Source organism: Fringilla coelebs (assembly GCF_963513975.1).
Source record: "Fringilla coelebs genome assembly, chromosome: 14".
NCBI lineage: Eukaryota > Metazoa > Chordata > Aves > Passeriformes > Fringillidae > Fringilla > Fringilla coelebs.
The window spans coordinates 7,563,436-7,576,163 of NC_140040.1; the positions used below are offsets into that span (position 1 = coordinate 7,563,436).

A 12,728-nucleotide genomic window follows, 5' to 3' on the forward strand; every position below is an offset into this window, starting at 1 on the left:
ATGGAGACGGCGGAGAAGGAGTGCGGAGCCCTTGGCGGCCTCTTCCAAGCCATCATCAACGACATGAAGGTAGGGGTTTCCCCCCCGCTCCCCGGTTTCGCTGTCGTGACAGCGCTCCCCCCGCATCATCCCCCCATCACCCGGCTTCCCCAGGCAGCCCCCGCGCTGCCGCCGGTGCCCGTCCCGCGATGGGTACCGAGGCTCTGCTGCCCAGCCGCGAGATGGGGATTGGAACCCCGCATGCGGTATCGGAGCCCGAACATCCGCCCCACAGCGAGTGTCGGGGTCCCACATCGGCTGTCAGAGCCCGGCACGGGTTCCCAGAGCCCCACATCAGCCCCTTACTGGGCATCGGAGCTCTGTGTTGGGCATGGAGCCCTGAAGATCGCAGCCCCCCATCATCTCTATATCCAGCGCTGGATATTGGAGCTCCATCCTGGGGATTGCAGCCCCACATCATCCCCGGATCCGTCACTGGCTATCAGAGCCCCGTTCTGGGTGGTGCAGCCCTATATCTGCCCTGTTATCCTTCACTGGGTATCAGAGCACCATGTTGGGCATCAAAGTCTCAGACTGCATGCCAGAGCCCTGCATCAACCCCATAATATGCATCGGGGCCCTGCACTGGGCATTGTAGCCCATCCTGGGGATCCTGGCTCCGTATCAGCCCTGTATCCATCCCTGGGTGCCTGAGCCTCTCGTCGGGTGACACAGACCAGGCATCCCTGCCAGGTACCACTGGCCCCACACCGGGCATTGCCACCCGCTTCAGGCATCATGTTGTCCCTGTCCTCCCTGCCCCATGCCCAGCCTGGATTTTTCTCAGACCCAGTGAGCTTGACACCAGTGGAACAAAAAGGTCCCCTAGCTCCTTGATCCCATTTCCTAACCCGGGAAGAGGATATTGCCTCCACCCTCCCTGGGAGCAGGATGGGGCCATGTTTAAAAAAAAACATTTTGATTGTTTGTTTTCTTTTCAAAAAAATACATTAAAAATGCTGGGGGGCATTTCTGACCAGGGGCCGAGTGGGGAGGAGAGGACCAGCCATGTTTCTTCATCTCGGGGGACCGAAATTCCCACAGCCAGCTCCAGCACTGGGGTTTAGCCCTAGTAATTTTTGGGAGACAAATGCTCTCTTCCTCCTCCTCCTCCTCCTCTTCCTCTCTTCATGCTGCAGACCCGTCCAGACAATGCTGTCATTGCCAAAGCAGGGGAGGGGGGATAAAAAAAAAAAATAAAAGCCTTGCTGGGAAGGAGATTAACCCCTTCGAGGGGCAGTGGTGGCTCTGCAGCCGGACTCTGGCTCAGGGCTGGGAGAAAAGCTCCAGGGAGAAAATCCCAACTCTCCCCAGGGCAGAGACATCCAGGGCTGGTGCAAAACGGGTGCTGGGGTGATCAGCTCCCTCCCCCAAAAGCCTTCACCCCAGCCACCCTCTCCAGGCAGCCTGGCTGAGTCCTACACTCCCAAGGGGGAGGTTGGGGCAGCCCCTGCCTCAGTTTCCCCATTCCCCTGCTGAGGCTTCAGAGGGGATAAGCCAGCCCAGAGGTGTCACTTTCCAGGGCCATGCCCAGCACCATCCGGATGTGGTGGGGCTGGGAACCCCTCACCCGAGGAGACCAGGCTGGAGTCAGTTTCATGCCATTTGAAGGCAGGAAAGGTTAAAGAAAAATTATGAAAAAGGCGGAAAACCCCACCACACTACAGCTGGCCTCAGCCTGTGCCCTGCACAGCCCTGACCGAGTGCCAGTGGCACCTGAGGGTGTGTTGTCCCCATCTCCCTGCCATGTGGGTGTCCTGGCACGGGCACTGGGGGACAAGTAACTCTGCTTGTAGAACTGCTGGCATTGAAGGGTAGTGATGTGCTTATGATCCTATGGCTGCGACCCCTCTGCTGGTCAGAGGGCAGAGGGACCTTATTTTGGTGGTGGATGGCTATTTCAGCACCCCTTGGCCTGTGGTGGGGAGAATTTGTTGGTTGGTGACAGTCCCTAAGCTGGCTTCATTCCTGTTGCCTCTCCTCGTGTGCTCAGTGTCCCTGAGTGACCTTGGCATGTCCTTGTGCCCATTGTCCTCTTCCCCATCCTCCTCATGCCTGGCATCACAGGGGTTTGGGAGCATCACAACCTGCTCCCTTCTACAGGGGAGCCTCAGTTGCCCTACCCAGGGTGGCCAAGGAAGGTGGCACAGAGCCAGTGGCCCAGGAATGGTGGCCCAGCCCTCTGGCAATGACAGTCCCTGGGGACCCACAACTAGGGGGTCACTGCCACCAGTGATGTGTGAAGTGGCACCCTCAAATCCTTTCTTTGCTGGCTCATGAGGAAATAGGGGCTTTCATGGTCCCAAAAAATGCTGGGCTGGTCTCACACCCCCTCAGTGCAAACCGTGTCCCCAAAGCTGCCACCAAGCCATAGTGCCCATGGGGATGTGTGGTAAGGTACATATCCCAGCCTGGTGGCTGCCCTAGGGGAGTTTACAGATGCCTGTCACTGCCATCGGATGGTGACACCAGGATAGCACCGGGATTTTGTCACTGGGACAACAGGACCAGGATTGACCTTGCTAGGATAGCAGCGCCAGCATGACTACACCAGGATGATGACACCAGGACTGGCCCTACTGGAATGGCTTTGCTGGGATAGTAGCACTGGGACCAGCTTCACTGCAACAGCATTGGAATGGCCTTGTCTGGATGGTGGCACCTGGACAGCTTCACTGGAATGATGGCACCGGTACTGGCCATGCAAGGGTGACACCGGGATGGCCTTGCCAAGACAGCACCAGGATTAATCTCACCAGGACAACATGGACTGGCCTTGCTGGGTTGGTGACACTGGGATAACCTGGCTGTATGGAGGATCAGGATCAGCCTTGTTGTGATGGCACCAGGATGGCCTTGCTGGGATGGCACTGCAGCTGGCATTACTGGGAGAGTCCTCACTGGAATGGCAGCAGCATGGTCTACTGGAACTGGCTTCACTGGGACAGCACTGAGATAGCCTTGTTGAAACAGTGGCACTGGGATGGCCTTGCTGGGATGGTGGCAGCAGCACAGCCCTGGGATGACCTCACTGGGATGATTGCACCAGGACAGCCCTGGAACAGCCTCGCCACAAGGGCAGTGGGAATGGTCTTGCCAGGATGGCACCGGAGTGGTCTCATTGGCACAGCACTGGGGTGGCCTCCCAAGCACCTGTGCCCTGTCCCTGTCCCCACACAACTTCCCCATTCAGGGCTCTGGGGACCCCGACCTCCCCTCCTGCCCTGTTGGTCCTTGGGCTCAGGGGAGGTGAGGACTGGGGCTCCCGTCTGTGGGACTGGAGCTCTCCATGATGGTGGGTTTGGCCATCAGTGCTTTGGGGGAAAGCTGCTGCTGGGGGTGTCTCCTCTACTGCTGGCCAGAGTCCTAAAGATTTTTCATTTCATGCCCTTAATGAGGAAGAAATCATGCAAAATCCTGAGATCTCCATGGTCTATAAGTTTGGGTGGCCAGACTGGAAAGGGAAAAATCAGGAGGGAAAAAAGTTGTGCTTAGCCTTTATTAGCCATCAGAGAAGCTATTGAGCTGCCCTGTCTCTCTGCACCAGTGAAGGAGGGACCTGCCCTGACTGGGGAAGCAGTGCAGGGGGTGAGGGTCCCTGTCTCTCACCATCACCCTTCCTCCTTGCAGAGCTCCTACCCCATATGGGAGGATTTCAACTCGAAGGCCACCAAGCTGCACTCCCAGCTCAGGTGAGTGGCCAAAGGGGGATGGGACATGGGGGCCCCCCCTGCTTGTGGGGGCATCCCAGGTGTCCCACACCCACCGAGCTCCCCCCTCACTCTCTCTGCCTCAGGACCACGGTGCTGGCCGCAGTTGCCTTCCTGGATGCCTTCCAGAAAGTGGCCGACATGGCCACCAACACCCGAGGTAGGGGCCTCTCTCCTAAGGGTGGGCATCCCCAGGCTTGTCTGGGTGGAGGGACAGGTGGTGAGTGTCCCCTGTGGGGTGTGCCCTGCCCACATTTCTGGGGCAGACTTCAAGCAGTAGCGTCACCATCTGCAGAGAGATGTCCAGCCTGTTCCCACACCATGGTGCATGGTGCATTCCCTGGGAAGCAGCATTGGAAGAATGGAGTGGGGAGGGGGAAGGAGGTGGGCACCCATGTGGGTGCTGCTCCTCACCACCCATGGGTGCTTAGCCACATTTTCTGGTGGGGCTGGGGCATTCAGGGTGGCTCAGCCCCACGTCAGGGTCTCCTGCACCCATCTCTGCCCCCCAGGATGCAGAATCCACCTTCCTTGTCCTTGGCACCCATCTGGGAAGTTCCCAGGGGGGCCTCAGCTGCTTCGGGTGTCTCCAGTGAAGGGGAATTAGCTAGAGGGAGATTCAGGAGTCGGAGCTTCACCGTTCTGGGGACAAACCCTAACTCACCAGGGAGGTGACTGGAGAGCCAAGGCTGCATGTGGGGTCCCCATACTATTGGGGAGTGCAGGGGAAGGATCCCCGGGCCCTCTCCAGGTGCCCGCTGGCAACAAGGAGCCACTTCCCACTGCCTGGCTTCTGCCAAGCAGATGGTCCTGGGCTGGTTTGCAGACTGGCGGCATCCAGGCCATCTGGAGCCACGCGAGGAGGAGGAGGAGGAGGTGGAGGCAGCAGCTTGAGCCAGGATCAGCTTTGCCTCCAAACCCACTAGCCCACTGCACCAAGGGGATTAGGGCTCCTCCAGCTCCCTGTCAGCCTGGGCAGTCAAAGCAAGGAGGAGGCACAGGAGCGATGCTGGGGACAGCTGGAGACCAGCACCAGAGGAGTCAGTGTCACCCTGTAGTGCTGCTATACCTGCAGGGCTTTTTCGGGGGGTGGGCAGCAGAGCAGCAGCATGGGGAAACTGAGGCACTGGGTGGGGGCTGGCTGCTGCCCTTGCACACAGTGCATGAGAATCGGATTAGAAGCAGCAGGAGCTGGGATAAGAGCATTAGGAGCTGGCTTAGGAGACTACCCCAGTGTAGGAGAAGGCCGTGGCCCATGGGTTCCCCTAATTCCATAGCACTGGGAGACTGAGGGACATCCAAAACTCCTGCAAAGGGGTGGGAGGCTTTTTGGAGGCTTTTTTAGGGGAGAGAAAGACTGAATGTCACTCCTTAGTTTGCACCCAAGGATTTTTGATTTCCGTTTTTTGTGGGAACTGCCAGCAGCACTGCCACCATGTGGCCATCCTTAGGCTTCCGCGGTTTCACCTAAAAAGCATGCTCCTGCTATCTGCTGCTGGCAAATATCCCCCACCAGGAGTTTGGACTCCCTTTTTATCCACTCGGGATTGTGCCTGGAGGTGTGGGACAGAGCTGACTGCCTGGAACTAAGCCAGGGTACCTCATCTCCTCCCTTCCCTGCATCCCCAGCGCCAAATTTAAGACAAACCAGGAAAAAATGGGAGCAGGTTCTAATTTCAAAGCCTTCAGAAGAGATATTTAGTGTTTCAGGTATTAGTTAGTGGATGATGATTATTTCATTATCTTCTGGATTTATCGTTGGACAAAACAAGCCACCCCCTGCCTAAAGTGTACCCAGTGCGTCCCAGCGCTGATTGTCCCTGTCACGAGCCACCCTGCTCCCACTGTACAAACTGGGCTGGGACTGGTGTGGGGGTGTCCCTGCCCTTCATCAGCAGCACTTTGCTCCCCCCCAGGTGCCACGAGGGACATCGGCTCGGCGCTGACCCGCATGTGCATGCGGCACCGCAGCATCGAGGCCAAGCTCCGGCAGTTCACCAAGTAAGCAGGACCGGGACCAGCTCCAAAGCCGGGGTGCTGGTGGTGACACGCCTGGCCAGGCTCATTCCCTCGCTGAAGGAGGGGATGCTGGGTGCTGGCTGGGCATGGATGGGGGAATGGCTCCTCCCTGGCTCCAGCGCTCCCCCACACTCTGCTTCTCTCTGCCTGCTCCAGTGCCCTCATGGAGAGCCTGATCAACCCTTTGCAGGACAGGATTGAGGACTGGAAGAAAACTGCCAATCAGCTGGACAAGGACCATGCGAAAGGTACGAGGGGGACAGGGTGGATCCGTGCAGGGTGGCTGCGCTGGTGGGCAGGGGTCCCCTCTGACCGCACTTCTGCACCCCCAGAGTACAAGCGAGCACGCCATGAGATCAAGAAAAAGTCCTCTGACACCCTCAAGCTCCAGAAAAAGGCTCGCAAAGGTGAGGGGGGGTCTCCTGGGGGGTGCCCCCACCAGCCCCTCCGCAGCACCCCCAGCCAGGGCCGGTATCCCGGCTGTGGCACTGCCAACCAGGGGGTGGGCACTAGGGGGGTCCTGCTGCCCCCCTGTAGAAAGGGAGGTGCCAGCACGGCCCCGGGGGTGGCAGGGAGGCGGGGCATGTGCCCCAGCCTTCGGCCTCTTTTCACACGTTTTCTCTGTCTCCTTCTCTCTTCCCTCCCCTCCACATCCTTCCTGTAGAGCTACTTGGTAAGTGAACCGCTGCCCCCCACCACCGGCCCCTTCTCTGCTTCCTCATCTACTTCCCCCAGTCTCCCCAGCCTCTGTCTGTCTGTCCGTCCGTCCATCCCTGTTCCCACCCTCACCCTGCTTTTAGCTTAGCTTAGCCTGCACCCCATATCCTGAGGCAATGCCAGACTCACCGTTTGGCAGCCCAAGGGGTCCTCTGGTCCCAAGTGCCAGGAATGGGGATGGAGTGGCAGAGAAGCCCCCTGCCCAGGGCTGCTGTGGGGTGAGGGTGTTCCTGGACCTTCCAGGGAGATGGGCAGAGTGTGAGACCTATGGTATGTGCTGGAATGTGAGGATGGGGTGATGTCCCCAAGCTGGGGGAATGGCCTCGGCTTGGCAGTGGCACCGCCAACAGCCTGGGGAGGGTGTCAGGGGAGCCCAGCACTGACAGTGCCCCATCTCTCAGGGAAGGGGGACCTGCAGCCCCAGCTGGACAACGCGCTGCAGGACGTCAATGACATGTACCTGCTGCTGGAGGAGACAGAGAAGCAGGCGGTCCGCAAAGCCCTCATCGAGGAGCGGGGCCGCTTCTGCACCTTCATCACCTTCCTGCAGCCCGTGGTGGTGAGTGTTGGGGGCTGGGAGGGTCAAGGGTTGTTCCTTCTGCCCAGTGAATGCCGATGCTCTCTCTTGTCTGCCCTCAGAACGGGGAGCTCACCATGCTGGGAGAGATCACCCACCTGCAGGGCATCATCGAGGACCTGGTGGTGCTCACTGCTGAGCCCCACAAGTTGCCCCCCGCCAGTGAGCAGGTCAGTAGGGGCAAGTCAGGGATCAGGGGAGCAGGGAGGCATCTTTGCAGCGACTTAGACCCCATCTTTCCTGCAGGTGATCAAGGACCTGAAGGGCTCTGACTACAGCTGGTCCTACCAGACACCCCCATCCTCGCCCAGCAGCTCCAGCTCCCGCAAGTCCAGCATGTGCAGGTATGGTGAGGTGGGCTCCACACCCAACCACAGCCAGGAAATCCAGCCCTCTTCGTTAACCTCAGTGGTTAATGATGCTTACGGCCTTTGGGGATGCTCACAAGGTGCATGTCCACCTTCTCATGTCCGTATGGGCAGGTGGCTCCCGTTATTGTGGAGGTCTTGGTGCACTGGGCAGGGTTGGTAGACCTATGGGCAGGATGGGGGCCCAACACATGCCCTGTCCTCCAGGGTCTGGGGATGATGTGTGCCGTGCATGGGTGTCTGGGGGCAAGCATACCACCTCTGTCATGTCCCCCAGCCTGTTCCCTGCCGCAGGGCCACCCCAGGAGGCAAAGGGACACCCCCACAGGACTACATGCCTCAGTTTCCCCAGGTTGGGATGTGTGGCAGGGCGCTGGCCATCCTGCCGCCTCCGAACCTCTGTCTTAAATTCTCTTTTCCTTCCTTTGTCCTCCCCACCGGCGTGTCCCCGTCCCCCCGGCGCCCCCCCAGCAGCGTTAGCAGTGCCAAGGGTGGCATGGCGTGGCCCGGCGGGGCTCAGACCTGCTCACCCAGTTCCACCTATCGCTACCGCAGCCTGGCGCAGCCCCCCGCCGCCGCCACCCGCCTCTCCAGCGTCTCCTCCCACGACTCCGGCTTCATCTCCCAGGACGCCGCTTATTCCAAACCACCTTCCCCCATGCCCTCGGACATCACCAGCCAGGTACAGGGAGTGTGGTCTGTGCTGCCAACCTCCATGCCTCAGTTTTCTCTTCCATAGAATGGGTGGGTGGTGCTGGGTGCAGCACAAGGGTGCACCAGTGCAGAGGTGATGAGACCCACCCTCAGAAGTATTTCCATCTGTGTTGGCATCACGGGAAATAAATATTGGGAATATTGAGGGTGCCTGCTGTAGTTGTGGGCATCCTGGGCCACATGGCAGAGAAACCCTGTCAACGAATTCCCCCAGGGATGAGGCACAGATATCCCTCTCCCTGTGCCAGGAGAACAGGGTGTTTCCCAATAACCACAGCCCCGTAATACCCAGTTTGTGCCACCCACATGGCAGCATGGAGCAAAGCTTCCCCTTCATGCTGCACCATCCCCAGTGCCAAGGATGCTTCAGGATCCCCAGGGGGTTGCCATTCCTGCCTGTCCATGCTAACCTCTGCATCACCAACCCAGCAAGGTCCCTGCTCCCCAAAATACCTCTTGGCTCTGCATGGCTTGGGGTGAGAAGGGGGAAGGGTTGGGCCACTGCATCATCCCAGTTCTTGACCCCGCTGCCAAGGTCGCATTCTGCTCGCCATCCTGCAGCCACCGCCAGAGGGGAGGGGGGCTGGGGGCCTCGCTCAGCCAGGGAGCTGTGGGTGCTGCTCTAACCGGGGTCATGGCTCTGGCTTTGCTTGCTAACTGCCTCTTCTCTCACCTTCCGGCTCTCGGCTCGTCACGGCACAGCAGAAGTCCTCCAGCTCGGCGTCCTCAGAGGCATCCGAAACCTGCCAGTCAGTTAGCGAGTGCAGCTCCCCCACCTCGGTTAGTCCTTGCCATCCCACCAGGGTTACATTTCACACGTGGTTCCCCCCTCACTTCATGGGGTTCAGCCCCGGACCCTCCCCTCCCTTCCTGCATGGGGCAGAGCATCCTGAGCAGCACCCGTGGCTTGACACGGGGGACATCAGCTTGAGACCTCTCCTGCCACACTCCTGGTCCCAGTGTCACCAGCATGAACCGCATGCCTTGCCCGTTGCAGGACTGGTCCAAGGCCAGCCCCTATGACCAGCCGGTGGTCCCTACCCTGCAGCGGCGCAAGGACCGCGTGGAGCACCTGCGGGAAGCCGAGATGGGCTCTCCTGCCGGGGGGTACCCGGGCATCGGTGCCGAGGATGCTCCCAGGCCCCGGATGTCACCAGCAACAATTGCTGCCAAGGTACCAGCTGCAGCAGGGAGGGCACAGAGGTGGGGGGCTCCTGGGGACTCCCAGAGGAGGAACCAGGGTGCTGACAGTGCCCTTTGCCCCAGCAGCATGGGGAGGAGGTGTCCCCTGCTGCCAGCGACCTGGCCATGGTCTTGACCCGTGGGCTGAGCTTGGAGCACCAGAAGAGCAGCCGGGACTCGCTGCAGTACTCCAGTGGCTACAGCACACAGACCACCACCCCCTCCTGCTCTGAGGACACCATCCCTTCCCAAGGTACTGGCACTGGAGGTACCTGGGACCACCTGAAATGGCACTTAGAGTGGGGATGGGCACAGCAGAGCCTGTCCTGGGCACAGTTGTGTGCGCTGGGTGTCATAGCATTGGGCTATGGTCATACTGTGTAGGGGCTGATGCCACAAATAACCACAGGTTTTCCTGGTTATTTGGGTCTTAGCTGGGGTTCAGTGGGTGCAGTTGTGCCTCGGGTGCCATAACAGGTGATGTGTCTGTGCACAGAGGTTGAGTACAGATGGAGATGGTGGCAGATGGTAGGTGATGGCAACAGAGTAGGTAGTTGGAGATCAAATAACCACGTCTGTCATGATGTTGGCATGATGATAGCTGAGCCAGTTATGAGCATGTGGTGGTGACAGCGGAGATTGGCTGTGATCGTGTGGTGATGGCTGTGATTGGGGTGGTTGTGATGGTGACAGTTGGGTTTGGTTGTAATTTTAGTGTGATGGCTGGGGTGACTGTGCTTTCCTACAGTGCTGATGTTTGGGTTTGGTGGGGAGCATGTTGTGCCAGCAGTGATTGGGACAGTAGTGGTTATGTGACAGTCATGGCCGTTAAATTTGGTTGTTGTTGTGCTGTGATGGAGGAGGCTGGGGCTGGCTTTAATGACATGGTTGAGCTTGGCTACCCACTGCCCCCCAGCCACACGGATCGTGCTGCTCCCTCCCCAGGCTCCGACTACGACTGCTACTCGGTGAACGGTGACGTGGAGTGTGACCCCCAGAGTGATTTCGACAAGTCCTCCACCATCCCACGCAACAGCAACATCGCCCAGAACTACCGGCGGATGATCCAGACCAAGCGTCCCGCCTCCACCGCCGGGCTGCCCACCGGCACCAACCTCCCGGCCGGCACCACCCCAGGGGTGGCCACCATCCGCCGCACGCCCTCCACCAAGCCCTCGGTCCGCCGTACGCTCTCCAATGCCGGCCCCATCCCCATCCGACCCCCCATCGTCCCCGTGAAGACCCCCACAGTGCCCGACTCCCCTGGCTACGCCGGCCCTACACGGGTGGGCAGTGAAGAGTGCGTCTTCTATGCTGACGATGCCTCTCCAAACCCCCTGGATTTTGCCAAAGCTTCGCCCAAGCGGCTGAGCCTTCCCAACACCGCCTGGGGTGGCGGTGCCATGGAGATCTCTGTCTACCCCGGGGCCGGCCAGCACCTCTCCGCTGAGGAAGAGGAGGACCAACAGTTGGCTGCCAACCGGCACAGTTTGGTGGAGAAGATTGGGGAGCTGGTGGCCGGCGCCCACGCCCTGGGGGAAGGCCAGTTCCCCTTCCCCACCGCCCTCGTGGGGTCTGGCCCCGGCGAGGAGACCCCCGCGCCGCCCCCCGCGGCCTCCATGGACCCCCCGGCCGAAGACATGCTGGTGGCCATCCGGCGCGGGGTGCGCCTGCGCAGGACCGTCACCAACGACAGGTCGGCCCCGCGGATATCGTGATGCTGCCCCGGCCAGCGGGGACGGGGACGTGCCCGCCGTGGCCGATGGACCCCCGGGGCAACCGCTGCGCCTCCCCAGGGACCCCCACCCGCCGGCACCTGCTGCCCCATCCCTCTCTGCTGCCCCCTGCTTCCTGCCCCTCTGTCTCCTCCTGCCCTGCCTTCTCCTTACTTCACTTGCTCTCTCTTTGGTCCTCTTTTTCTCCTTTTCTTCTCTTCTTTTTCCTATTTTTTCTGCTTTTTTTCTTTTGTTCTTCTATGTCACTTTTCCTTCTCTTTTCTTACTTTCTTCAATTTCCCATTTTTCTCCTTTTCCTCTTTTTGTCCTCTTTTTCTTTTCCTTTCTAACTTTTTTTCCTTTCTTTTCAACTCTTTTCCTTTTCATTTCTTTTTTACTGTTTTTCTCCTCCCTTCTATTTTCCTCTTTTTTTTTTTCCTTCACTTTTTTTCACCTCTTTCCCTTTGTTTCTCTTTTCCTGTTCCCCTCTCGCTCTCCTTCTCCTCTCTGTTTTCTTTCCCTCGGGCGCAGGCGGGTGGCCCCAGCCGCAGCAGGAGAGGATGGTGCCAGCAGGGCTGTGGCAGCCATGGAGCACCAGGAGCACCAGGAGTGGGGGGCCCTGGCCCCATTCCCCCCAGCTGCCTGCTTGGGGCCAGGACAGTTCAGCCTCATTCCAGGCGGCAGAAGCAACAGGCTGGGGGTGCAGAGGGAGAAGAAGAAGAAGTGGGGGACATGTGAGAGGGTAGGGGGGCTGGGGGTAGAGGCATTGCAATCCCCTCTGTCTTGGGGGGACACCAGGGGGCAGGGACTGAGGATGCTGAACCTCCACTTTGACCCCCCTTACAAGGATCACTTGGGACCCCCTGCAAACCCCCTCACCCTCGCTCAGCACCCACAGACCCTGTGCAGGGTCTGCTCTGAGGGGGTCCAGGCACAGGAGGTTTGACTCAGCCCCCCCAAGCAAAGCAGCTTTCTGCCGGCAGCTGGAGGAAAGCACAACCCCCGGCCCCGCTGTACATAGCCCCCGCCGCCCGCTGTCTGTCGCATCGCAGCCCCCAGCCCTCCTCCTTAGGAATAACAATTTAGTTCTCCCCCTTTCCCCTTCTCCTCCCAGAACCGCTGAGGCCAAGTGACAAATGTTTGGGTTTGAGGGAGGGGGGGTCTCTTATTTTGTACAGAAAACAAAAATTCTTTGGAAAAGAAAAAAAAACTGACCTGTCTTTCGACTGAAGTAACTTTTCTGGTGCTGTTGTTAACTTGGTCCTTATTCTTTTCTCTTTTTTTAATTTATTTTTCCCCCTCGTGTTCCCGCCTCTGCCGCCGCTTCCCCTCTCCCTGTCCCTCTGCCACGTTTCTTTCTCTTTCTTTCATTCCGTCTTTTATTTTAATTTTTTTTTCTGGTGGTAATTCCCCTCTTTCCCTCCCTCCCCCGTTTTCCATAGTCACTGCTACAAGTAACGAATGCACTGTGAAGATTCCAGTATTAATAAAGGTTGTACTGTAATTAATAGCCTTGCCTGTGCTCCTATGGATTTTCTGGTTCTCTGGGGTCACCCCAGTCATGGGGAACAGGTGAGAAGGTACCATCACCCCTTTGGGGTTCCCATGGCTTGAGGGGGGTGAGTGTTTTGGGGTATGGAAGAATGCAACAACCCCACGGTCAAGGTGGTGGGTGACCCTGGGATGC

General features: G+C 58.9%; 1 protein-coding gene across 2 annotated transcripts; it reads left to right on the forward strand.

Moving 5' to 3' along the window:
- MTSS2 (MTSS I-BAR domain containing 2) lies at positions 1-11,744 on the forward strand (the record flags this gene model as incomplete). Of its 2 annotated transcripts, none has more annotated exons than XM_084214974.1 (14): positions 1-69; positions 3,670-3,731; positions 3,836-3,909; positions 5,666-5,750; positions 5,925-6,016; positions 6,101-6,175; positions 6,872-7,044; positions 7,125-7,232; positions 7,309-7,406; positions 7,902-8,112; positions 8,850-8,924; positions 9,142-9,318; positions 9,414-9,579; positions 10,272-11,744. In XM_084214974.1, the coding sequence occupies 14 exons, from the start codon at positions 1-3 to the stop codon at positions 11,042-11,044; spliced, it is 2,238 nt and encodes a 745-aa protein (XP_084071100.1). In that variant the 3' UTR covers positions 11,045-11,744. The 2 variants fall into 2 exon arrangements, with proteins under 2 accessions (XP_084071100.1, XP_084071099.1); XM_084214973.1 differs by having other exon boundaries at positions 6,887-7,044.
- Positions 11,745-12,728: the final 984 nt, after the last annotated feature.